Here is a 25,160-nt window from a genome sequence, read left to right as displayed (position 1 = left end):
TCCACACCGTGTCAGTCGGTTATCATAAGGCGACTGCAGCACACGTACCTTGTCCACTACCTAGTGCTAGGCACACAGTACATTATTATTAGCTTATATTATGGTGCTAGGTAAAATTGTGTGAAAAACATGAGTGTGATAACGTTACTCAAACATTTTGTTGTTTCAAATGCCCTTACTCTATATTATTCTATGGCAATAGTCATTGGGTTCGCTGTGAATTATTTCAAAAATCCGTTTAGAAACCCTTGGGCTACGAAAGTTAGATTGGAACCACCAGCAAGACTATCTGACCCGAAATATGGAGTGCATAAATACTTGAAAGCAAACGTAAGTTTAACAATTTTTTTTTTAATTTTATTAAGTATCTTGAATATAATTTTAACACAAGTAGAGTAGTTAACTGAATAATAACAAATTATAAAATGCATCTAATCTTCTACTATCTACATCAGCATCGCCAAAACAAAAATCATGATTACTGAATAACAGTAAATTTTATATTATTATTGCTAAAATATGATATGAATAGAATTCAACTGCACTATTCCTATCTTTGATATTTTAATGACAATTAGGAGTTTAATAATTATCATAATATATCTTACTAACTAGGTACTACAGACAAAAGATAATCTAAGAATTTCGATTTGTCACTCTCAGAAGTCATTAGTCGACGTTAGTATGTATAACCTATTATTTTTTAAATGCTGTCTCTAAGTGCTGTCTGCTCTTGTGTCTGTTGAATAGTATAGAGTATAGACTAGAATATCAAAGATGTAGATATATTAAGTATAATACCAAGCTTGCAAAAAGACATTACGACTACCTAAGTGCACATCTATATAATAAATTACATAAGACACTCAATATACACAACATGAACACATTACAATGTAAGTCCAACCTAACTAATTACCTTCTAGAGCTTAATTATGATGAATGTGAACACTTGTTAGATCACTATATTATTTAATCCAAACTACAAACTAGAAAACACACAAACACACACACACACACCCTTACACACACGCACACACACCCTCACACACGCACACTCCCTCACACACACACACCCTCAATACGTATATCCTTTCTTTTAAATTCTTCTATTAGATTTTAAGTTCAACTTCTCTTAATTTTTTTTTGTAAAGAGTTTATTTTTTTAGTTTCATCAAATTTTTGGCTAAAGTGATACTTGCATAGTATAGAATAGTTATAATATTCAGGTATATAACTTGTATCAACGGATGGATAAATGTCTCCTGTAACACAGGACATTTCCTAGCATAGGAGACATTGTTCAAATATTGCAATTAATTGTACCTACAGCTACTAGTTTATGTTTTTACTTATATGTAAGTTATCCCATAATTGCATGTACATGTATATTTTTTTGTTGTCAAATAAAGAATTTATTATTTATTATTATTAATAAACTGCAAACATGCCGCAACTCGTAACCTATAATAGGTAATATGTTATTATTCTATTAGCACTCATGCGATTCGTTCGTATATAGCGCTCATATATTTTTTGCGATTTTTCACATTCATTTGGGTCGGTAGTTAGTTTGATGTTATTAAGTTTAGGGTTCCGGAACCAAAGCAATTTGAATTACTAAATAGTTACTACGTAACCTTTGAGACCTTTTTAATAAAACTTCGCTCTTCGTCTCTCATAAATTGTATGGTGATAATTTTTTTTTGCAGTTGCTCTTTAGATTTTATTTGTACGGAACTCTTGCTGTTGCAAGTTCCACTCGCACTAGACTGAATTTTATTTCCGTATGTGTTCTAATTACCTAACTCACTTATTTTCGAAAAATATTAATACGTACTATTTAAATACAATCGTAGAATAAACGAATGCTAAAAAATCGACAAAATATATTCTCATACTTTTTTTCTGACGCCTTCTTGTTACTGCCACAGTATGACGTTTTACTGGGTGGAGTCCCTAGTCCGTAGGTAGAGTGCGTTTAAATTTTATTATAGGTACTTATCTATTTTAATACTAGTTTTTCATTATTAGAAACGGACACGCTTATCTGTACATACAGGGCGTAATCGTTAAGTGTGCACAGGCGATTTTTCCGTAACTATTACAGATAACAAAAAACTTTAAACTGATATCGAAAGTAGGTACCTACTTAACCTAATGAGTAAAATGGCCGTAATAAATTTTTAAAAATAAAACGGGAAATATCAAATAAAATATCTTAAAACCCTCCCATACATTTAGTATGAGATATGAATATCCCTTAAGTACATTTAATATGAAAGATTATAGCTTTCTCTTTCTTTTTTTGGTTTTCTGCTTTAGAAACTTTAAATAGAGCTCCTGATGGTATTGTACAATGAGGACGTTATTTCGAAAATCTGCTATGAATACAAAATGTATGGGAGCGTTTAATGTAACATTTTTGGATATTTCTCGTTTTATTTTTAAAAATGTATTATGGCCATTTTACTCATTAGGTTATGTTCTTTACTTATCAGTTTAAAGTTTTTTTGATATCTGCAATAGTTACGGAATAATCGCTTGTGCACACTTAACGGTTACACCCTGTATAGTTAATATTATATGATATGTAGGTACTAATTATTATTAATAGTAGGTATTGTAAGCTTTGAAACTATAATATAATTTAAAATTGAATTAAGACTAGTTTTCATCATAAAATGTTTGTGGATATCATCTATTTGAGGTAGGTACATTCTATATTCACCTAATATACCTATATGAATGCTAATTGATTGCGTGCACTCTAAATGCATAATAAGGGTCTCAGCACACATATGGGATCGGAAAGGGATCATAACCGTATCGCCTCGAGCCGTTCAGAATGGTTTGTATTAAACTCCCTACTGCAACGCACACTAATCGGAATAGTAACGTAATCGCCTCCCCTCGGAACAGGCTCCGAACTTGCAATTCCAGCGCTAACGGCTCATCGTCCCCGCGCTTACGTCTCTCCGTCCCCGCGCTTACGTCTCTCCGTCCCCGCGCTTACGTCTCTGCCTGCTGCGACTTGCCGTACTTACCGTTTTCAGGCGTAACGCCGGTGTCGCCTAGCCGTAGCCGAGTTGACGTACAGGCGCTGCTGATACGCTTTCGTCACGTGCATACGGTAGGTTGACGCCTGGTTGACAGCGAGGCGAAAGGCGTTACGGTTACGATCCCTTTCCGATCCCATATGTGTGCTGAGACCTTAAATTCGCAAATCTTATAATTTACCTGTTTCTTTTACAACCGTAAAAATATTGACATATCATTAAAATTTAAGATCATAATACTTAATTATGTTGCTTTTTCATCAACGGACTGCGCCTTGGCTGCGCTATGAATAAGTGATTAGAATTGCTAAAATAATAAAGCACAAAAATGGCTCTATGCCAATTGTAAAGTAAACTTGACTTGGGTTTGCTTCTCGTCATTGATTTTGATAATGTTCCAGTGTATCGTAGTATATACTTATATAGATGATAATTTTCTCAATAGCACGTAAGATATTTTATCTAAGAAAGCGGAACGAAGTTGATGCAATGAATGCACAAAGCGATTAAATTTTATTCAGTATAGGTACACATGAATAGTCTAGAAAAGATTGTAATTTAGGTGTTAGTATTCATTCTCAGAAATAATAAATATCTAGAATAGAAAAGAAAACTAAACCTTTTTAGTTTTCTTTTCTATTCTAGTAGTGGCCGTTTTTTGTAATTTATGATATCTGGTTTGATAGAAAATTATATTTGATAGATACCTAATACCAATCGGCCAATTCAAAGCACAGAGCTCTCTCTAAAATTATTGATGGTAGGTAACTTAACATCAATCAGATGTTAGAACATTGGTAACGGTTTATCTTTTGGCTAGATTGGAATTAACTATATTATTTACAAAATACAGCGATTTATCAAGCTGTAGGTTTGAATATTCCGTCAAAACGAAAAACTCATAAAAAGATATTCGTAATTTCGTAGTACCTAGTCGTTAGGTAGGTACGTTAGAAATATATTTAATTTAATAATTAATTTCTGGTTTCAGAATATTATACTTCATTATGTGGAAAATGGTGATCCCTCGAAGCCATTGATGGTGTTTTTGCATGGATATCCTGAATTTTGGTATTCGTGGCGCTATCAGCTTGTAGAATTTAGTAAAGACTACTGGTAATTATGGACCTTTTGTATGTATTATAAACGACGATAAATATAGTGAAACTATAACAAATATATAAATGTACTAGCTTTCCGCCCGCGGCATCGCCCGCGTTTTCAAAGAAAAATCAGCATAGTTCCCATTCCCGTGGGATTTCCGGGATAAAATCTATCCTATGTGTTAATCAACTTGGATTAATGTTACCCTGTTGTAATTACCCTCTATATGTGTGCTAAATTTCATTGTAATCGGTTCAGTAGTATTTGCGTGAAAGAGTAACAAACACATACATACACATCTTAATTTTTTTTTAGTAGTAAGTAATATTAGTAGGATTAGTGGGATGGGAATATGGGATAGTGGGATAGGATAGGTTATGATGTATCGTAACAAAATTGTTTTCTGTGTAATAGCGAAATATAAAAATACTGCTCAAAGCAGTTTTAAATTTTAATAATTGAAAAAAAAAAAATGAGATGGACATAATATCCTACCTGTAAGTATGTAGTTTTTTAAATGTTTTTGTCGATAATTTTCCACAGGTGCATAGCCGTCGATATGAGGGGTTACTGTGATTCCGAAAGACCAGAGGAAGTATCAGCTTACAAGATTGAGTTATTGGTTGAAGACATACGTGATCTAGTGCGACAATTGGGTAACTTATTTATATGTTACTAGCTTCCGCCCACGACTTTGTACGTGCATCCCCGTTTTTCCCCGTTCCCGCAAGAATTTCGGGAAATCCTTTCTTAGCGGATGCCTACGTCCTAACATCTACCTGCATACCAAATTTCAGCCCGATACGTCCAGTGGTTTGGGCTGTGCGTTGATAGATCACTATATCAGTCACCTTTGAGTTTTATATATATAGATAAAAGATATGTTAATAGGCGTGTCCACATAAAACGAGCAGCGTTGCGCGAAGCATCTCGGTCAACCGTCAGTATGAACGTGACTGGGCAGAGGAAAATGGCAGTACACGCGTTTTATATTGACTGGACGCTGTATAAGGACCCGCCTATTAATTTTTATGCTTAGTTCTCTAAATAAAATTGAAAACTATTTCTAGGCAGAGAGAAGTTTATCCTCGTATCTCACGACTGGGGCGGTATCGTAGCTTGCCAGTATCGGGATGTATATCCAGAAACACTACAAGGTATTATCGTTATGTCCAGTACAGCGATTGACATTTGGAACGAAGCGATCTGGACATATGAGGAACAGAGGAAGAAATCCTGGTAAAGCATTATAAATTATAATTTATCATGTATAGAATGTAGTAGATATTTTAACCCTGTTGTATTTTTTTTTTCTTTACAAACGTTTAAGATTTTGTCGAATAGATATATATATATATACATTTGCAATAATTTCTAATAATATCAACAGGGTGATTCATATTCATTGAGATTGAAAACAATAAAAAAAAACTCGAATCTTTTAAGTTTTATTCTTCGAAATGCATTTGTGAATAATAAAATAATCAAACGTTTTATTTTTGCAGGTACGTGTTTTTGTACCGAATGCCAATAATTCCGGAACTTTTGTTTCAACAAAATAATTTAGATTTATTGGACAGAGCAATGCTTGTAAAAGGAAAAACTACAATTGACAGTCAAGACATCGAATGTTTTAAATATTGGTTCAGCAAAAAACGTAAGTACAAAAAAGAGTGCTTAGTTTAGTTCCTTTCATGAGGTGCATCCTACTTTTTACAACAGATTTTGTGTAACAATCAAGATTAAATTGATCAATAGTGTGCCCCGCGGGATTATCTAAAACTGATATATTAAGTACTATGATTTCAAATCAGACCCGTAGTTCTGAGATTAGCACGTTCAACTAAATATATTAGTATCATATAAGTATAGATTTTGACGTGACAACGTCTAATAATTCGAAAGAGCCGGCTGCACGCACGAAAAAAACATGACTCATGCGGCGTTACCTAGCTCTGAGGCGTTCCATGTGTGAAGTGCAAGCGAGAGCGCGGAACGAGCGAAAAGGAAGCACAATCGTTGTCACGTTCAACTATCGTCAGTAGACCGACTTTACAGACAACCAATTTTTTTTTTCTTTGTCAATAATTAACGTGTTTTCCGACATTTCCAGATGCAATTACACCACCGATCAATTATTACAGAGCTAACTTCAGGTACACATACACGTCTCAAAATTTTAAGGAGGATATACCGTTTCTGTATGCTTTAGGAGAAAAAGATCCCTATGTAAGCAAAGAGATAAGTGATCTAATGGAAACACGATACACAAGCCTTGAAAAGAAAGTAGTGAAGGATTTGGGACATTTTATGCAGCAGGAAGATCCTGATACAATTAACAGTTTAATAAGAAGCTTTTTAAATAAACATAATTTATAATACCTTGAGAGAATAAAGAAGTTATTATTAATTAAGAAGAATACATGACGTGTTTAAATTAAATTATTTTAAATACCTTCAAAACGTCCTCATAGACCACAGTGAATTAAATTTTTGATGTACCTATGATTTGTTATTTTTCCCGCTCCCACTGTACTTTAACTCATTTGGTGAAGTTATTGTAGTCCATTTCAAATAAATTCAAGACATTACAATACAAAATGCTGTTTTTATGTATTCATATTATTATTACTATAATATTACATAATATAACGTTGTGTACATATTCCATACTAGCTTCCGCCCGCGACTCCGTCCGCGCGGAAAAATTAAGAAAAATTACGATTAATTTTTTTTTCTACGTATTTTTTCGGGATAAAAAGTATCCTATTTTATGCCCAGGATAATAAGGTATAATTATACCAAGTTTTCACGTGATGCCTTCACATACAGACAGACAGACAGACAAAATTTTTTTTAATCACATATTTGGGTTTGGTATCGATCCAGTACCACCCCCTTCTATTTATTTTTTCAATATTTTCAATGTACAGAATTGACCCTTCTACAGATTTATTATATGTATAGATAGGTACAGGTTACATACTTATTATTATTCAATTTCAAAAATAATAAAATAACAGACCTATAACCTATTGTACGTAAAACGTTATTAATACTCGTGTTTATGATCATTCGTGACCTTTGAATATAATATTATGAATTAGGTATTGTAATTTTCGGCTAAATGTAAAATTACATAATACTTACCTAGAACACTGTGGTCTACTTACAAGCGCGACGTATGTACAAGGACAAGGTACCTAAATATATCCGGCAAGCGAAAAATACTGTTTAAATTACTGTATTGTTTCTTGGAATACATTACGCTTTTTTTTATTGTGGTGTCAGTGTTCAGTTTCATAAATCATTTTATACAAGGTAAAGTGGTAAAATATCAATATCCTAAATATGGATATTAGATAATATGTAGATAGTATGGAGGGTAGACGTAAGAACGATCTCACGTGGTATAGTTATACTCTTTGATATTGAAGAAATGTTAATATTAGGTAAGCTAAGAATAACAATTCAAAAGATAAATAATAATTTAAACAGAGTTGCCGGTGGAAATAGAATAAAATTTAAATAATATAATATATTTTATTAAAAGTGATTCGCATTCTATGATTCAGTTTATTGTAAACGATAATTAGAAATTGTTTCTTCATTGAGAAACTTTAGAAACAACCACAGATGACAGAGCAATTATATAGGAAAAAGCCTAAAGACGGCACGTGTGATCGTGGGTAAAAAAAAAGATAAATAAAATAAAAAAATATATTTTTAAACTCTAAATTTTACCTTGATTATTTATTGTAATTTTTGGCTTTGTAATTTTTTATTCGATACGACAATTCTACTCCTTTTTTTAAAAGCGGACAATGCAGTCTTCAAACTTATATTCCTCTTAGCAAGTCTTTTATTCTGTTTTCGCAGTGCGTCTATTTTCTTGTTTTTGTCTATGATCCTTTTTTCAAGCGTTTCTATTTTTTTCTTCATAACAACTTCTCTGGGAGTGTTTAAAATAGATCCAATACTCAAGGAAGATGAAGGAGACTGTCTCTTTATTTCTACATTCACGTCCTGTAAATAAACAATGTTAATTTTTGATGGTTATAAACTTTTAAAAACTAATTTATAATAAGTATTTATTTATAATTTTCATGTACCTGGTGTAAAGGCTGGTAACTTGATTCACTATTCATAAAATATTCTTGATCCGCCTGTGGCACCAGCTAAAAAAATGTAAGTAGAACCAACGTTATATCTCTGCGATCCCCAAATAAAATAAAATACAAATGCCCTTTACTTTTCATATTATATCAATATAAATACTAGGTATAAATACTACCTATACTTTGCATATTAGGTATATGAAACTAAAGATAAATAAATGCTTACTTACGTGAGCAGATCCAATCGTTTCTTCTTCTATTTCGATTAATTCCTGTTTAATGATAATATTATCATTACTCGCTTTATTGTCTTGCAAGTTACGGCCCTGCCTTCATACGAAATTGCTGAATGCGCCGTTCGCACGGGAATAGAACGTGGGTGCGATTTCCCTTAGTTAGCATCCAAGCTTAGGTCTTTATAATTATTATAATGTATAAATTCATTCTTTGACTCCGGTCTGCATCGTGCAGACATGGGTGTAAAAGTCTCACTTTAGTAATTAAATGTAGTTTCTAAGTATATCTGAGTTTCTTTTGGGGCCTCCGGCTGCGGGACATGTAATTGGCGCAGTCGGTAGGATCCTCAAAAAACGTGGCATAGATAGTAATCTTGCTATCGCTACGGAGCTGAGGATCCAGAATCTACGGTTTCTGCGGCCTGGAGGCTATATCAAAACATCGATCCCGAAAAGTAACCAGATTAATAATAATTGGTAAGTACATAGAATAGTTCTGTGTTGCTTCCTTTTACTAGTTTATACCTATTTTTTACTCCTAGTTTCCTTTCCAAGATTTTCCATCCGTGAAAGTCTAATTCCCGAGAGCACTACATTGAGTTAGGCTGTTCGTGGACTAGTTTTAGATGATAGTAGAGATTTACATTAAAATTAATTATATTATTAACTAGATTAGATAATATAACTAGATTATAAAACTATATAAGTACTGTTGAAGGTAGTGAATAGCCTAATTTCTTAATCAATTATAAATTGAATAAAATTACCTAATTTCATTACTTACATTTCGCTTCATGAATCAGTAGTAACCACCATAGAGACAAAACATGTAACGTAGGTATACTTTTATAAAATAAAAAAAATAATAATTCTACAGGCTTTTATTCGCGGTTTATAGAAGGCCTTAGGTTCAAGAATTCAATATATATGCGGCCGATTTCAGTTGAAAAAGCGTTAAAAAAAATTGTGACAATTAAATTTTTCATTAAATTTAATTTAATTGAATCATTAGAATTTGTGTATAAAGAATTAAACGCATCTTATTTACAGAATAAAAATAATTTTAATAATTAGTAAAAATGATAGAAAAGAATTTAATTCGAAACTCACTAGAGATTTACCTTTAACACAAAATTACATATTTGAAAATGCATGAAATAAATATGCATGAATTATATCCACCTGAGTACGGCCCTGACTTTTATTCCAAGAATTATTCGTATTACAATATAAGTGAATCGCCTTATCGCATCGGTATACCACATACATATGATCCGAACTTTACACACTATGCTAGTAATAGCTTTACTGACTGTGAAGATTAAAATCGATCATCGGTATTACCGTTATTAATTTGGGTTGCAATGATGCTATAAATTATAAAATATGAAAATTTCATTTAAGATTCTAAATAAAAAATCAGCATTTAGTTTATATTTTATCATCTAATGATTTAAAATAGCCATCATAGTATTCTTTCTTAGATATTGGAAAATCATTTAATTACATTATTTACCTAATTCAATTCTAAAAAAAAAAAATTAAATGACTATAATCTTATTAGATACGTTAAGTTAGTTAATCATCATTCAATGTAAGTTATGGAAACAGTTAGGGAGATGATTAAGAAATTAGGTAACATTTATGATAAGAATCAAATATAAGAATTTTAAGATAGGAATATTATAATATACTTAAGCCTGGATACTACTTTTCGAATAAGCAAATTGTAATAATTTTTAAATTTCATTAGTTTCTACAGATATTCTTGATTTATTTCATTTAGCTATTTTTCCAAATAAGAATAGGCAGGCCCTCATCCCTTCCTATCCCTATATAGCAACTAACAGTAACTCATTCTTGTACATAGAGGCTGAATGCCCGAAGTATAATACATTACTTACTATATTTACCACGCTCATTTAAAATCTCACTATAAATGCAACAAGAGGACTTCGTGATACTCCAAGGTACATTCTTATTAACTATACCTACTGGATGTATGTTCGAGTCGGAGAATTTCAAGATCTATAAAGTAAATGACAAAATTAAGGAACAGCCACTGACTGAAGATACGCGGTACATAATATTATATCAAGGACATTAGAAATAAATATACAAGAAACGCAATTCTCAACTCAGTTAATTTGGAAGAAACCCCTATCGCTATAGAAAAGGATCCTGCAATATATCAAACAACTATCCCTATATACATAATTCTGGTTGGTGCAGTCTTAATTTTGGCCATTTGGTACACGATGTGACGCAGATCGACACATACTCTATAGAGGACCACAGATGAGCAGATGAGCCCCAGCTTCCAGCAACATTTTTTCACAAAATTCAAAAATGGTCGCTGAACTTCGGCGGGAGGAGTTACGGCCCTGCCTTCATACGAAATTGCTGAATGCGCCGTTCGCACGGGAATAGAACGTGGGTGCGATTTCCCTTAGTTAGCATCCAAGCTTAGGTCTTTATAATTATTATAATGTATAAATTCATTCTTTGACTCCGGTCTGCATCGTGCAGACATGGGTGTAAAAGTCTCACTTTAGTAATTAAATGTAGTTTCTAAGTATATCTGAGTTTCTTTTGGGGCCTCCGGCTGCGGGACATGTAATTTGCAGCTGTAGGTAAGTAAATAAAAAATCAAGACACAAGAAAGGAAGGTTCTTATGGATAGAAAACACGAAAAAAGGGCAATGAGGCAGAACAGCGACATTGGGGCAGCTTATACACAATAAATTTTTATTATCTGAATGTGGTTCAGATACCTAATACAAATTTAGAACCATATCAATACATTACACATAATACTATATTATTTAGGCTCGTCCGGCGTCCCAGCTTGACACGGGGGCCGAGATCAAATTAAAGTTGAGCTTATGTCACTCGTCCTCTATTAATTGCAACTTATTACAGCGTAGATAACGTTGTTAACTCACAAGCAAAGTTGGTTTTGCACTTCTGATGAGTCTTCTGAAACCTTTAGTTGTTGTGTACATGTCCGACTCAGGAAAGTGATCGGAACAGACAACGGACCCTCTCCTTGGCTTGTAAAATTCTTCACCTCGGGATCTTCCAATAATCGCTGCCCACTTAGAACACCGTATAGGATTGCGTGGAAAACTAAAACAATAATAATAGAAAAACAAATGTTTCACATGAAAATGTGAACTTTATTTGTTAGCTTTTTAAGGCTCCATAGCTGAATGGATAAATAATCGAAAGAAAAATCCGTTCCATCTTCGTTACGCTATTGTGTAGTATTGTGTATTTTAAGAGAAAATAAATTAAAACGGAAAATTATGTGGTGATGTAGTACACTAGTGTGCCTACTTACTAAGTTTACTACATGGACAAATATATTTATTGGGTCCATGGTTTACTCAGGGCCTCAGTAATTGGAAAAATAATAGGAAATTATTGTATAATACACCATGAATACACCTATCTCGCGCAAATTTGCAACTACTTAAATATATATATTACTAGCTTCCGCCCGTGACTCCGTCCGCGCGGATGTCGGTCTTCGCGTGGATGGTTTATTTCTCAATTTTGAGTAACTCTGACAATGATATCTTATAAATCTATTGGACCCAAGTACGGCTAGGCCTATAATAATACGCAAAGTGTGTTCGCGGTTCTACAGAACAACGTCTATGGATAAAACTGAAAAATTAAGATTAATTTTTTTTCTACGTATTTTTCCAGGATAAAAAGTATCCTATTTTACGCCCAGGATAATAAGGTATAATTATACCAAGTTTCATCAAAATCGAACCGTTAGTTTTCACGTGATGTCTTCACATACAGACAGACAGACAGACAGACCAACAGACAGACAAATTTTTTTTTTATTTAATCACATATTTGGGTTTGGTATCGATCCAGTAACACCCCCTGCTATTTATTTCTTCAATATTTTCAATGTACAGAATTGACCCTTCTACAGATTTATTATATGTATAGATATGTCGTGGTCATATCGTAGATTTGATCATTTCATGATATGAGTGGCCATTTCACGAAATGGTCGCATATCGTGAAATGGCCAATTTAGTTTGGCCACATCATGATGTGGTTTGGGCAGATCAATGATAAGAAATCGTTTCACGATATGGCCAATTAACGCACGGTTTTTTCATGAAATGATCAAAATTATTTGATCATATCGTAAAATAGTTACATTAATCGTTGGTAGAGGCGCTGCAAGCTCTGTGTTTATGTGATAAGATGGCGGCCGCTGGCGAAAATTAAATTATTCGCAGTAAAAACTTCATAATTCGTTTAATAACAATATTATGAAGAAAGTCATAGCAAAGAATTTACGACGAAGAGGATATCTTATATGTATTTAAGAAAAAATGCGACTTAAATAAAATAATTTAAGAAACTACTACTATATTATTATAATTGTTTGTTTTTTAAAAAGCGATCCGCTTCTGGCACTCGCCGGCCGCTGCAGCGGCACGCTCGCTTTGCTCGCTCGGCTCGTGCGTTGTTTATCAAAGTCTAACCTAACCTAACCTAACTGTTTTCTATTGCAAAAACGATTCGCTTCTGGCATTCGCCGGCCGCTGCCGCGGCACTAACTTACATCACATTAAACAAGTTTTTAGAATATAGTTATTCTGAAATTTTTTAATATTTTATGGACTCTTTATATTTTATACGATCTGGCCAAATGTGGATGACCAAATCGTGAAACGTTGACGATTTAACGATCTGATCAAACTATGTTGGCCATTTCACGATATGCGACCATTTCGTGAAATGGCCACTCATATCATGAAATGATCAAATCTACGATATGACCACGACATATAGATATCTGTTCTAATTGGTTCTAAATCATACTAGTCCGAGAAAATAAGTAAAATTAGCGGAAATAAATCGTGTAGTTTTGAAAATCGCTAGTTATTTAAGTTTTGTATATTTCCAGATGATTATATCGAAAGTCCTCAAGGGCGGTGGGTGAGCTAAGGGTAGGGAGAGTTCAAAGGGCCTTTTTTAGATTTTTGCTTAAGTATAACTCTAAAACCTGCACAATGCACATATAGCTTACGGTTAGGTACTTCTAGGAAAATTTTCTACATAAAATTTCCTTTGATTTAAGTATGTCATAGGAAGCTAATATGTAGGTAATATTTTTTATGTACGGTCGGTCAGCACAGGGGGCGGCTTTATTCTTTCTTTCTTTCTTGTGTGGATGTTTTTACGATGTATCGTGCAGCCACTGATCGGCTTGATTTTTGAGCAAATCTACGATATGGCCACGTCATCAGTTATCACTACATAGTATAAAACAAAGTCGCTTTCTCTGTCCCTATGTCCCTTTGTATGATTAAATCTTTAAAACTATGCAACGGATTTTGATGCGGTTTTTTTAATAGATGGAGTGATTCAAGAGGAAGGTTTTAGTTTATAATTTATTTGGTTTTAGACAAAGCGGGCGAAGCCGCGGGCGGTAAGCTATAGTAAATATTATAAGAATGTGAAATTAAAATGTGTAAATTTGACATGATTTGAAAAGAGCAACTACGGAGTTTCTTGCCAGGTCTTCTCCGTAGAAACACAACGTAGTATATATCTGTCAACTGTGAAGAGAAAGAAAAGAGAGAGAAAGAAAGAAACTTCTTTCCGAATCTGCTTTCGAATCGGTCAAAGGTAAAACCAAAAACTATGTTGATTCAAAAGTGCTTCTAAAAGAAGTCTAATTGAATAAAATATAAATGCTTCAGTTTGCATGGCCGAAAGAAATGAAATTCTAATATTATAAAGAGGAAAGGGCAGGGCCTTCTATACTAATATTATAAAGAGGAAAGGTTTGTAATTATGTATGTATGTATGTATGTATGGTTTTCACGCATAAACTACTGGACCGATTTAAAAAATTCTTTCATCATTAGAAAGCGGCATCTTCACTGAGCAACATTGGCTAGGTTTGATCCCGGTGATCCCACGGGAACGGGAACTATGCGGGTTTTTCTTTGAAAACGCGGGCGAGGCCGCAGGCGGAAAGCTAGTTATCAATAAAATTAAACATTAAAATAGTTACATGTTTTATATTATTGATAATTTAATTATATTGTAATCTAATGTTTTAAATAATTCTACGCCACTTTTAATCAACAAAACTCAATTGAATCGTAATGCATTTAACTAAAATAGCAGTACTACTAGTGCATAACTGCCTATTATCTTGTGTATCTAATCTGTGCCAGTGCCATCTTCCCGTTTCCGGAATTTATAGCTATGTCGGCTCGGAGCAATAGGCTATTTGACAGTATAAAAAATAAATTATTTTTTTGTGTAATCCATATATTATATATGTAAGGTTTTTGAAGCGATTTAAATTAATAAATGATATAAATAATAGTTAACTTATCTATTTATAAATCGTCGAGAAAAATATCATATTTTTTAAAATTACCACGTGACCGAAAACATCCATGCTTGGCTGCATCTGCCATGAGTCATGACGTCACAGCTGCGTAAATAACAAGTGATCCCAACGTTCACTCATGTCGTTGCTGAATTTCGCTTTTGGTTTTGTTTCTTGTATAACTTATTTCTTGTGATTCAAGATGTCTGTAATCAGTTTTACTCTTTATGTGTTATTTTTGTTTGTCATGGAACCTAATTTAGAAAAAGCAGACAGTAGAAATCTACCAAAAGTGGACGCTATAATGGTTGGCATGTTCTTTAAAAACAAGCCAGATTTTTACGCTCCTGAATTGAGAAATGTTAAAACAGCTACGTAAGTTAATATTTCAATCGTCATTCATTACCATTTTAGTTAAATGTACAAACATCAATCACAATAGCACATTAATTATGATAAACATTTTTTTAGGTTATGCCCTTTGTTTTTCATTTCAGCCATCCAGTTTATAGGATTGAAGTATTTGTATTGATTATTTTCCTTTGCAGGGCTGCAAGATAATCATAATATGGAGATGATGCAATTGGATATTAACAACTGCGTCGTGAATCTGACCTTTGCACAGTTAAATGCAAAATCTGCCCAGAGCATAAGGTGAAGGCCAGTTCCTACAAAGTAGTATAAAAACTCGCGCGTAAAAATTTAATTACACCATGACTAACGGACAATGTTAAGCTTATATGATGCAGCTTAGAGATCAAGCATTTTATAAGTATAAAATAAGTAAATCGGATATTGATAAGTCCCACTACAAAGATATGAAACATTTGGTAAATTCTACACTGTTTTACGAAAAAAGGGTATACTTTGATAACAACATTAATGAGATTATTAAGGATCCAAAAAAAATGTGGAAGAATTTAAAAATGTCAATAATGCCTAATAATTTACCTGAGCTGGATTTTCCCGACTGTTTGTTTGACTCTGAAATTATAAATGACCATTTCCTGAAACTGCCTAGTTCAAATTTTGATAATTCAAATGAAAAAATATTTTTCGAAAATAACCTCTATGGGCCAGCAAAGTTTGAGCTTAGTACTGTGAATGAAACAGTTGTTTCTAAATATCTGCTCCAGATTAAAACGAGGGCTAGAGGCTGTGATGATATATCCATAGATATGCTGTTGCTTACTTTGCCTAGAACTCTTTCTGTAATAACATCTAACCAACATAATACTTACCAGTAGTATTAAATGAATTATTGCGGCCTATTAGCATATTGCCATGTCTGTCTAAGGTGGTTGAACGCGTGGTATGTGAGCAGCTTACTCGATATCTCGAAACAAACAATATTCTTCCATCCTTTCAGTCGGGCTTTCGAAAGAAGAAAAGTACCACAACAGCGCTTTTAGATGTTGTTGTTGATAATATCACAGGACTCACAGGACGTGATGAGGGCATGGGAACAATATTAACACTCCTTGATTTTTCGAGAGCCTTTGACTATATCGATATTTCGCTTCTTCTCTCCATTTCTACGGGTTTCAAAATAATTCAATAATTTTTTTTTGAAGTTACCTTATGGATATATATTATATATTTCAAATGGTTCGTATAAACACTGTTCGCGGTAATCTTTACTCTTCATTGAAACCTGTGGAAAGGGGTGTGCCACAGGGCTCAATATTGGGACCGATCTTATTCATCATTTATTGTACTGACTTTACCACCGTTATTAAGTATTGTTCGTATTACATATACGCAGATGATTTACAATTATATTATGTAAGTTTTCCACCATCTTCCTCTTTATCAGCTGTAGACAAACTAAATAACGATCTCGTTAATATAAGTGATTGGTCGAAAAGAAATAAGCTTGTTCTCAATCCATCTAAATTCTTAGTTCTTGGTTCTCAAAAGCAGGTGGGTAGGATAAATGAAATGTGTCCTAAGGTAGAAGTTAATGGTGAACAATCGGAGCAAGTTCAGGCAAGAAACCTCGGCTTACAAATGGACTCATCACTAAACTTTGAAGACCACATAGCTGAAGTAGCACGTAACTGCTTCTACCGCCTAAAAATTCTCCATAAGATTAGAAATTACATAAATGAGCCGCTGCGTATCCAGCTTTGTAACTCACTCGTGCTTTCAAAACTTAATTACTGCGATGTTGTTTATGATGGCTGTTGTTTGGCAAGAAGTAAGAGTCTCATTCAAAAGTAAGAGTCCCATTCAAAGGATCCAGAATGCCTGTGCGCGCTACTGTTTCCAGATCCAGCCTTGCACGCATGTTACTCCTTTCTTAAATAAAGCAGGAATACTAAAAATGTCTGCATGTAGACAGCTCCATGTTTATATTCTCCTGCATGGTGTAATAAATCACCGTATACAGCCTTACCTCCATCAAAAATTAACTTGGTCACAAAGTCAAAAGCTCAACAAATCAAGGTCTTTCTCTTGTGTGTTTCAAATCCCTAAGTATAAAACAGCTGCATTTAGAGGAAGTTTTAAATATCGGGCTAGTAAGTGCTGGAACGACCTCCCTCCTCCTCCTGTATGCGACTCGAGATGTCTTGGCACTTTTAGGGCAAGGCTTAAAAATTATTTACTAAAAAAACAAAAGGAACTGTTTCCAGCGGATTAGATGATATTTTAATTTTTATTGTGTTGTAACTATAATTATTTAAATATTTTAAAAAGAGTTCTTTCGCCCGATGTACGAATTGATTGGCTTTAGGTATATTTGTGACGTATCGCTGTATCATTGATGTATCTGACCAGTAGCAACGTAATAATTAATCCTGCATTCCTTTAGTTTTAGATTCATTTTTCTATTTTTTATTTTGTATTAAAAATTTTATTGTCTTACCTGTGTTCCTGAAAACATAATATGTTTGTTTTAGGAGAACCGCTATGTTTGTTATGGTACTGTGTATTTATTTATTTTTTATTATGATAACATGTTTTTTTTGTCGTATGATATTTGAGGCCACAACAGGTTATGGCTGAAAAACAGCGGAGAAAGCAGTGGCCTTTTGGTCATTGTTTTCTCCATTTGCTGAGTTCATACCCTTTTCGTGGTGATTTCTTTATTTTTTATCTGTATTTTATTTTTTTATTTTGTATGTATATCTTGTTTTACCACAAATAAATTAATTCTATTCTATTCTAAAATGAAGTTTGCAAGAATTATTAAATTGTACTGACTTTTCAGCAATTGTAATCGGATCTGTGGTTGTAGATTTCTCTGATGTTGACGGTTCTGAAAAGACAAACATTTATTAATAATGCTCTGTGCCTGCAACTCTGCCTGAATATCTAGTCCCCGCCTATTTTCAGTTAAATTGGTATAGCCATTCTAGAGTTATAGTGTAACCAATGTGACTTCCTTTTATACTTATATATGTATAACTCAAGGCAAATTTCTAAGGTTTTTTTTTTCTAAGATTATTAAGACATTGTTAACATACCCGTTATTATATGTTCCATGTTTTCTTCATGAGATTTATCCACAGTGCCTGCTGGCTGACAGATTTCAGCTTCACATTGCTCAATGAGGTTGATTCTTTGCCGTTTTGCAAAGGCAGAACGAGAAGTACTAGGCTCACAAATTCTTTTACAGCGATCTGGCTGGCAATGAAATTTAGAAGGCAAAACTCTATCTATCATTTTTATTTTCTGACTGAAACCCATTTTGTACTGGCAGTAGTTGGCCATGTCTTTTTCAATCTGTAAATAAGCGAGTCATTAACATTAGATACCGGATGATCAGGCTTAAATTGTGTCTAGTAAAACATACTGACAACACAGAATTGAAGGGTGCGATATGAGTTTGAATCTTTCTGTACATTATCAATTTATATATACAGGGTGTCCCAGAAGTCGACGTCAAGCCGAAATTTTCTGAAAGGTAATCTGAAAGGAAACCACACCAGTTATCAGAAAAATTGAAAAAAAAAAAAATGAAGTCATGTATTTTTGAAGTTATGGATTTTTTTTATTAATTCCAGAAAATGAACACCATGTGACAGTTTTTTTATTCCTGTTGTAACAAATATTTACTTTTTGCCAATTTTTTTTCTTTTACGTCATCCCGAATAGTGCTTTAACCTGCACCTGCTTTAACCTGTGATCCTAAACCCTGTGCCGATCACTCCAACTTGTAGGAAAATGTCATTTTATACTGTACCAAGTTTTCAAAATTAATTTTTCGCACTACTTCAAATGATCGTCCTGAAAAAATAATGTACTACTCCAGTTTGGCAAGTAGCTTTAAAAGTTAGCGCATTTAATAGGGATTCTAACGCGGTATAACACTTACTCCATTATATCTTAGATCACCATGAATGCTACCATCAAGGTGTCCATTTCTATTTTCTATCTAGTTACTGAATTGCCTATAAATTGTTTTAATTTTAACGTTTCTCATTTTATCGACAAGCAATCCTTATCGTAAACGCATATCTTGCGGCTGTAGTGGTGCTGTATACGTACGTCACTTACCATCTAGTGTGCGAACGAGTAGTCGCTCTAAAATTTTTGTGTGATGACACGCACACAACGCGAAGTATTGTTTTGACGTGACAACGTCTTATAATTCGATAGAGCCGGCTGCACGCACGAAAAAACATGACTCATGCGGCGTTACCTCGCTCTGAGGCGTTCCATAGGCTTGAAGTGCAAGCGAGAGCGCGGAACGAGCGACAAAGAAGCACAATTGGACGTTGTCACGTTCAACTATCGTCAGTAAACCGAATTTACAGCAACCAATTTTTTTATTTTGTTTACTGTTGTGTGCGTAAATCAGCGCAAACGATTGGCATCTCTCTAGATCTCTATGGGCATTACCTTTCAGAAAATTTCGGCTTGACGTCGACTTCTGGGACACCCTGTATATCATTATCTAACCTCAAGCAGGTAAGTATTGAGACGATTTATACTATGTATTGCAAATAAAATAAACTGCCTACTAGGTATTCAACACCATACTTACATCGAAGTGGTCTTCACAAATAAATATAACTGTTTTAATTGATAAATCACTTGGATTTCTGCGAGCTAACTGCAACCACTTTCTGCGCATTTTTATATCTTTTGGAGCACATATAAATAGTTTATCAGGAGTTTTAATAGTTGTATTTCTGCATCCAGGAACTACACACCACTTATAAGAACTCATTTTCGTTCGTCTTTCGTTTTTAAACAGATTAACTTAATACTATAATTAAAACAAAAACGAACAATAAGTACTAAAGCCGGGTCCCCTGCAACGTGTTATCGTGTTAGCTAACACGATAACATGTTTTGCTAACCGAATAGGGGCGTGGCCTAACAGTTTTGTTAGCAAAATCACAATAACATGTTTGCCGAGACGAATGGATAACATCCCCCGCGTTCGCCTGCGGGGAGGGGAAGGAACGCATTTTATGTTCGCACTCACGAGAAGAAGACGTCCGTCCTAATTTATCTATGGTCCGTCCGCCTATATTCTCTTTGACGAAATGAAATAAAAACAATAACAAAAATAGGCGCAGCGGACGAGCGGTTTTGCAAACATGTTTTGGTAACATGTTTCGATAACATGTTTTGTTAGAAAATTGTCGCTGCGGACCCGGCTTAAGAGCAAGTTGATGTTTACGCAGCTGTGACGTCACACGTCACCATGCCTATGGTGAATGGTCGCAAGACGCCATATGCTTCAAAATTGTGTTTTGGCGGCATGCCGGCATATTTGAATATCATGTTTTTATTTTCCATTTTCACAATGAATAACTACAAAAAATTAAGAAACATGTGTTTTGTGTGCTCTATAAACATAACTTAATAATTTGAGACAGTTTTCAAAACCTTGTCAAATAGCCTATTAACAAGGATGTCGGAGTAAAGTGAAGGGGCCTTTTGGCTTTTTCTCTTATAATCCCAAGCTTTAGTGCCAGGGGGGGTCACATAGTCGTGGTCAATCTAAGAGCAATAAATGGTCAATTTACAAAAGCTATATTTTGATAATTTAATTGATACGTAGATTAAAAAAAAACGGTCAAGTGCGAGTCGGATTCGCGAACCAAGAGTTCCGTACAAACATTTTTAATTTTAAATTTATGCTTTTTGCAAATTTTCCTTTATCTGTGTTATAAGACGTAACTTTCTACAAAATATCAAGATTCTGTGTTCACGGGAAGTACCCTGTAGGTTTTGATTCCTGGCGACACTTGAGAATGTTGAATGTTGATAGGCATGAAATGTATGTTTTAGCAATTTTTCATCCATCTGTTAAAAGCAATGTCAGCGCTTTTAACCAAATTTCAAGACTCGTGTTCACGCGAAGTAGTACAATATAGGTTTTGATTCCCTTGCCGATAATGTCGAAATTTGCGATAATTTTCAGCATAAACGGCTGCATCTTTTGATTGCGTTAGCTTATAAGTTTGATTTTTTTCACAGCTTTAAGGAACCGTAGATTTGATTATTCGGTATAAATTTCAGATTGATACCTCCACGCGTTCCTGAGAAAAAGGGTCTTGACAGGCAGACAAATATATATTTTATTTTTTTTTAAATTTTATTTAATTAAAAAATATATATTTTTTGCAATTATTCCTGTATCTGTACTATAAGATGTTACTTCGTACCGAATTTCAAGATTCTGAGTTTACGGAAAGTACCCTGTAGGTTTTGAGTTTTGATACCCTTGCGAATGTCGAAATTTGCGAAATTTTTCGGCATTTACGGCTGTATCTTCTGATTCGTTGACATAGAAGTTTGATTTTATTATAGCTTAAAGGTATCATAGACTTGAGTTTTTGGCATGAATATCAATATTAATACATGTAAGCTTTCATGAGTAACAGGGTTGTAAGTTTAAATTTTTTTTTTAATATTTTTTTTACAATAATCTACGTAAGTCAAAATTCATGTTTTTCGCAATTAGTAAACAAAGTCGTTTTCTCTGTACCTATGTCCCTTTGTATGATTAAATCTTTAAAACTACGCAACAAATTTTTATGCGGTTTTTTTAAAGATAGAGTGATTCAAGAGGAATAGTATATAATTTATAAGGGTTTAGACAAAGCGGGCGAAGCCGCGGGCTAGCTAGTCTGCGTTATAAGATGTTACTTACATTGTACTACATTTCATGACTCTGTGTACTCGGGAACTACCCTGTAGGCTTTGATTTCCTAGGGAGTGTCGAATTTTGCGAAAAATTTCAGCATTTACAGCTGCATCTTTTGATTGCATTGGCTCATACGTTTGAATTTTTCACAGCATCAAGGGACCGTAGACCGTAGGGTTTCGACATTAGCAAAGGAATCAATACCTGTAGGGAGCAAGCACCCTGTCCCGTAAACACAAAGTCTTGAAATTGAGTTAAAAAGTATCGTCTTATAGCACAGATGTAGGAATAACTGCAAAAACCCTAATTATTTAATTAAATTAAATAAAAATATATTTTTTTAAATAATTTTAAACTTACAATCCCTTTATTCATGAACGTCTACATGTATTAAATTGATATTCACATCAGAACGTCTATAATAACTTAAATCTGTTATTTAATTCACATTCTATGTCAACGCAATCTGAAGAAAAAGCAAATAGAGCCTCATATTCTGTAACTCGCAACTACTTGCAAGGGAATCAAAACCTACAAGGTACTTCCCGTCAACACAGTCTTGAAATTGGGATAAAAGCAACGACTTAGGTATAGCACAAGATAAAGAAAAAATTCCTTAAATAAAATTGTAAGATACAACCTATTAAAAAAATAGGTTTGCTCGGAGCCCTCGGTGCGCGAGTCCGACTCACACTTGGCCGATTTTTTGTCGTAATTTTCTATTGTTTATTAAAAAAAAAAATGCTTATCCACGAATCCTGGGATATTTCGATATTTGAGGTTTTGTGTGGAAAGTGAGCAAAAGTTGTAGTAAAAAAATTAATAACCTACTATAACTTTATTCCGCAGTTATAGGTTTTTTCAAAAATCGATAAACCTGTTTTTTGCCCTTGAATCACGACCACAGGTCGACCCCAAGAAGCTTATATCGTCGACCCTAATTAACTTTTCCTCTAATTTTTGTTACATTCTCTTCCGTTTGTAATTGATTTACCTAATTGTTTTATATTACTTTTATGTCTCAAAAGTCAATGAAAACATCATGTTGAACAGTATTAAGTTGTAAATTTAAAAGATGGATTATGTGTTCAATGGTGCGCCGCACATAATTATTATTATTGACGGTGCGCTTGGTTGGATGATTTTCCTTCCGAACTTGGTACGGACCGTACCAAGTTCGCGCGTGACCGTTCTACCGCCAAACAAAACGGACGTCGGTCGATCGTCATCAATGGCGATAGCGTCGGATGACGCTATTACTGAATAAAGATTAATTATAGAAATTTTAGAACTCTACAAAGATTTATTATTATTTTCTTATTTACAAACGAATCCCTGTCTTTTAAATAGAATTTTGCCCATTCTTCACTCTCCGTTTTCTTCTTTTCAATGGTTGTAGGTACTTGTACTTGCTTCGACGATTGCCGCAATAATTAACGTGATATTAGCTTCTTTGGATAAAGTTGGAGGCATGTCGACCCGACGCGACGTCCTCACTGTCCAGTAACACGGAAAGCAATTGGTGCGGTGCGGTGGTGTGGCATGTCGATCGCACCGCACAAGTGCGGTGGTCCTGGCGGACTAAGTTCGGACGTCTATTAATGATATTATAGTAGCTAACGCTACGCTACCAAATGGTTTATTATTTAGCAAAACGATTTAAAACGTCAAGTTAGTTTCACAATTTTTTTTTAAACGCATTTCATTGAAGAAACGAATCTTAAATGGCGGCGCTTATCATTCCCTCTCGTTTACAATACACACGGCCGTACGGCATGCAAAAAAAAAAATAGGGAAAAGTAAAATCACTAAAATATATTTGATTTTCCCTACAATAGTTTTTATCATATATTTACAATGACAATTATGTATTTGTGATAGTAAATAACGTTTTATTTGAAATTGACAAAATATGTTCTTTGGGAAAAGTTGTTCAGTTTTAAGGGCTCATTACAAGACGTACTAAGCTGGTTGCAGAGCTTGACCGACCGTCAGTGCGTACCGTCGGTCCTGACGATACGCATCAACAATTGTGTGACTAAGGGCGTATTCAGAAAGAAAGCTTGAAACTTATAAGCGCTTATAAGCGCTTATCGGCGCCTGTCAGCGCTGGTAACCTGCGCAGGAAAATATATGAACATGCGCCTATAAGCGCTGATCGGCGCCGACAAGTTCCGACAAGCTTCAACAATGCTGGTGGCTGCCATATAAAATTTGTTTTGGTCTGCTTCAACCTGCTTCCTTTGTGTAGAACGAACCAGCATTGACAAGCGCCGATAAGCGCTTACAAGTTTCAAGCTTTCTTTCTGAATACGCCCTATGACACTAATGCGCATGACAATACGCGTGCGTATGGTCGGTTATAGCTTGGATATAGCTATGAACGGTTTTATGAATTTCCATACATATGACAAGCGCGACTGACGTACGCACTGACGGTCGGTCAAGCTCTGCAACCAGCCTGGGGATTTTGTTGCATTCTGTATACGTAAATATGATAATTCAAATATATACGTAATAAATAATTAATAAAATAATTACCCATTTACATTATTTTTATTTTCTTTTTTACTGACCCTACCATATGTCAGTGTCAGCTTTGGCCGCCATTGAAGAATGAAGATTCGTTTCTTTAATGAAACGCGTTATAAAAAGTTGCACTTGCCTGAAATACGAAACTCCATCCTTTTTATGTTTTAATATAGAGCTATTTCGACAGATTTTCACTGAACACTTTGTCATTGCGATCAGCGATATTATATATGTTATCTCGTTGTCAAAGCGCCTACAACTCCTCGCCTCGCCTACGCCTCGAAATACAACTAAACGAAAACTCAGCTTTATTATTCGCGTAGGCAGAGATTTGGTTCAGACAATTTTGAGCGTGACCGGTGACATGAGTCAAGACGACAGACCTAAGCGACAGGTGCGCCGTGCGACAGACTCTTGGACACTCACAGACAGACGTTTTCAATGCCACAGATTATAAATAATATTTCGATTGAATTTTGTTAGAAGCTACACGATATTTTAACATACTTTATTAAAATAATATATTGTATTCCATGGTACAACTGAGACAGATCTTTAAGTAAATCCGTAAACGACGGTGAACGATCCCCTTGTGTGGCATTTTTGGTAAAA

At 34.3% G+C, this 25,160-nt stretch overlaps 2 protein-coding genes across 10 annotated transcripts; one reads left to right on the top strand and one right to left on the bottom strand.

Annotated features, from left to right (window-relative positions):
* On the top strand, nucleotides 1–6,664 carry LOC123691955 (epoxide hydrolase 1-like). Its single transcript, XM_045636551.1, has 6 exons — nucleotides 1–330; nucleotides 4,051–4,175; nucleotides 4,707–4,819; nucleotides 5,234–5,402; nucleotides 5,669–5,820; nucleotides 6,277–6,664. The coding sequence occupies exons 1-6, from the start codon at nucleotides 130–132 to the stop codon at nucleotides 6,540–6,542; spliced, it is 1,026 nt and encodes a 341-aa protein (XP_045492507.1). The 5' UTR covers nucleotides 1–129; the 3' UTR covers nucleotides 6,543–6,664.
* Nucleotides 6,665–7,869: 1,205 nt separating this feature from the next.
* LOC123692157 lies at nucleotides 7,870–24,910 on the bottom strand. 9 transcript variants are annotated; one of them, XM_045636849.1, is made up of 9 exons: nucleotides 19,227–19,370; nucleotides 18,968–19,154; nucleotides 18,705–18,808; nucleotides 18,376–18,634; nucleotides 18,113–18,167; nucleotides 11,463–11,646; nucleotides 8,512–8,598; nucleotides 8,276–8,341; nucleotides 7,870–8,189 (listed from the first exon to the last, which is right to left on the bottom strand). In XM_045636849.1, exons 3-9 carry the CDS (start codon nucleotides 18,753–18,755, stop codon nucleotides 7,917–7,919), a joined length of 975 nt encoding a protein of 324 aa, XP_045492805.1. In that variant the 5' UTR covers nucleotides 18,756–18,808; nucleotides 18,968–19,154; nucleotides 19,227–19,370; the 3' UTR covers nucleotides 7,870–7,916. The 9 variants fall into 9 exon arrangements, with proteins under 9 accessions (XP_045492805.1, XP_045492803.1, XP_045492807.1 ...); XM_045636847.1 differs by having other exon boundaries at nucleotides 18,968–19,138; XM_045636851.1 differs by lacking the exon at nucleotides 18,705–18,808 and having other exon boundaries at nucleotides 18,968–19,138; nucleotides 19,227–19,369.
* Between the last annotated feature and the right edge of the window lie 250 nt (nucleotides 24,911–25,160).

The sequence above is a fragment of the Colias croceus genome, chromosome 5, assembly GCF_905220415.1.
Source record: "Colias croceus chromosome 5, ilColCroc2.1".
NCBI classification, from domain to species: domain Eukaryota; kingdom Metazoa; phylum Arthropoda; class Insecta; order Lepidoptera; family Pieridae; genus Colias; species Colias croceus.
Note: the sequence above shows the minus strand (reverse complement) of the source record. Positions and strands in the feature narration are given on the sequence as shown.

Bases quoted from the DNA above. Each gene is read 5' to 3' on its own strand.
- LOC123691955 (XM_045636551.1), top strand. From the start codon at position 130: ATGAGTGTGATAACGTTACTCAAACATTTTGTTGTTTCAAATGCCCTT. The intron at 4,820-5,233 runs GTAACTTATTTA...AACTATTTCTAG, and splicing joins TGATCTAGTGCGACAATTGG to GCAGAGAGAAGTTTATCCTC. The intron at 5,821-6,276 runs GTAAGTACAAAA...CGACATTTCCAG, and splicing joins ATATTGGTTCAGCAAAAAAC to ATGCAATTACACCACCGATC.
- LOC123692157 (XM_045636846.1), bottom strand. From the start codon at position 20,084: ATGAGTTCTTATAAGTGGTGTGTAGTTCCTGGATGCAGAAATACAACT. The intron at 18,168-18,375 runs GTATGTTAACAA...TTGTCTTTTCAG, and splicing joins CATGGAACATATAATAACGG to AACCGTCAACATCAGAGAAA. The intron at 8,342-8,511 runs GTAAGTAAGCAT...ACATTTTTTTAG, and splicing joins AAACGATTGGATCTGCTCAC to CTGGTGCCACAGGCGGATCA.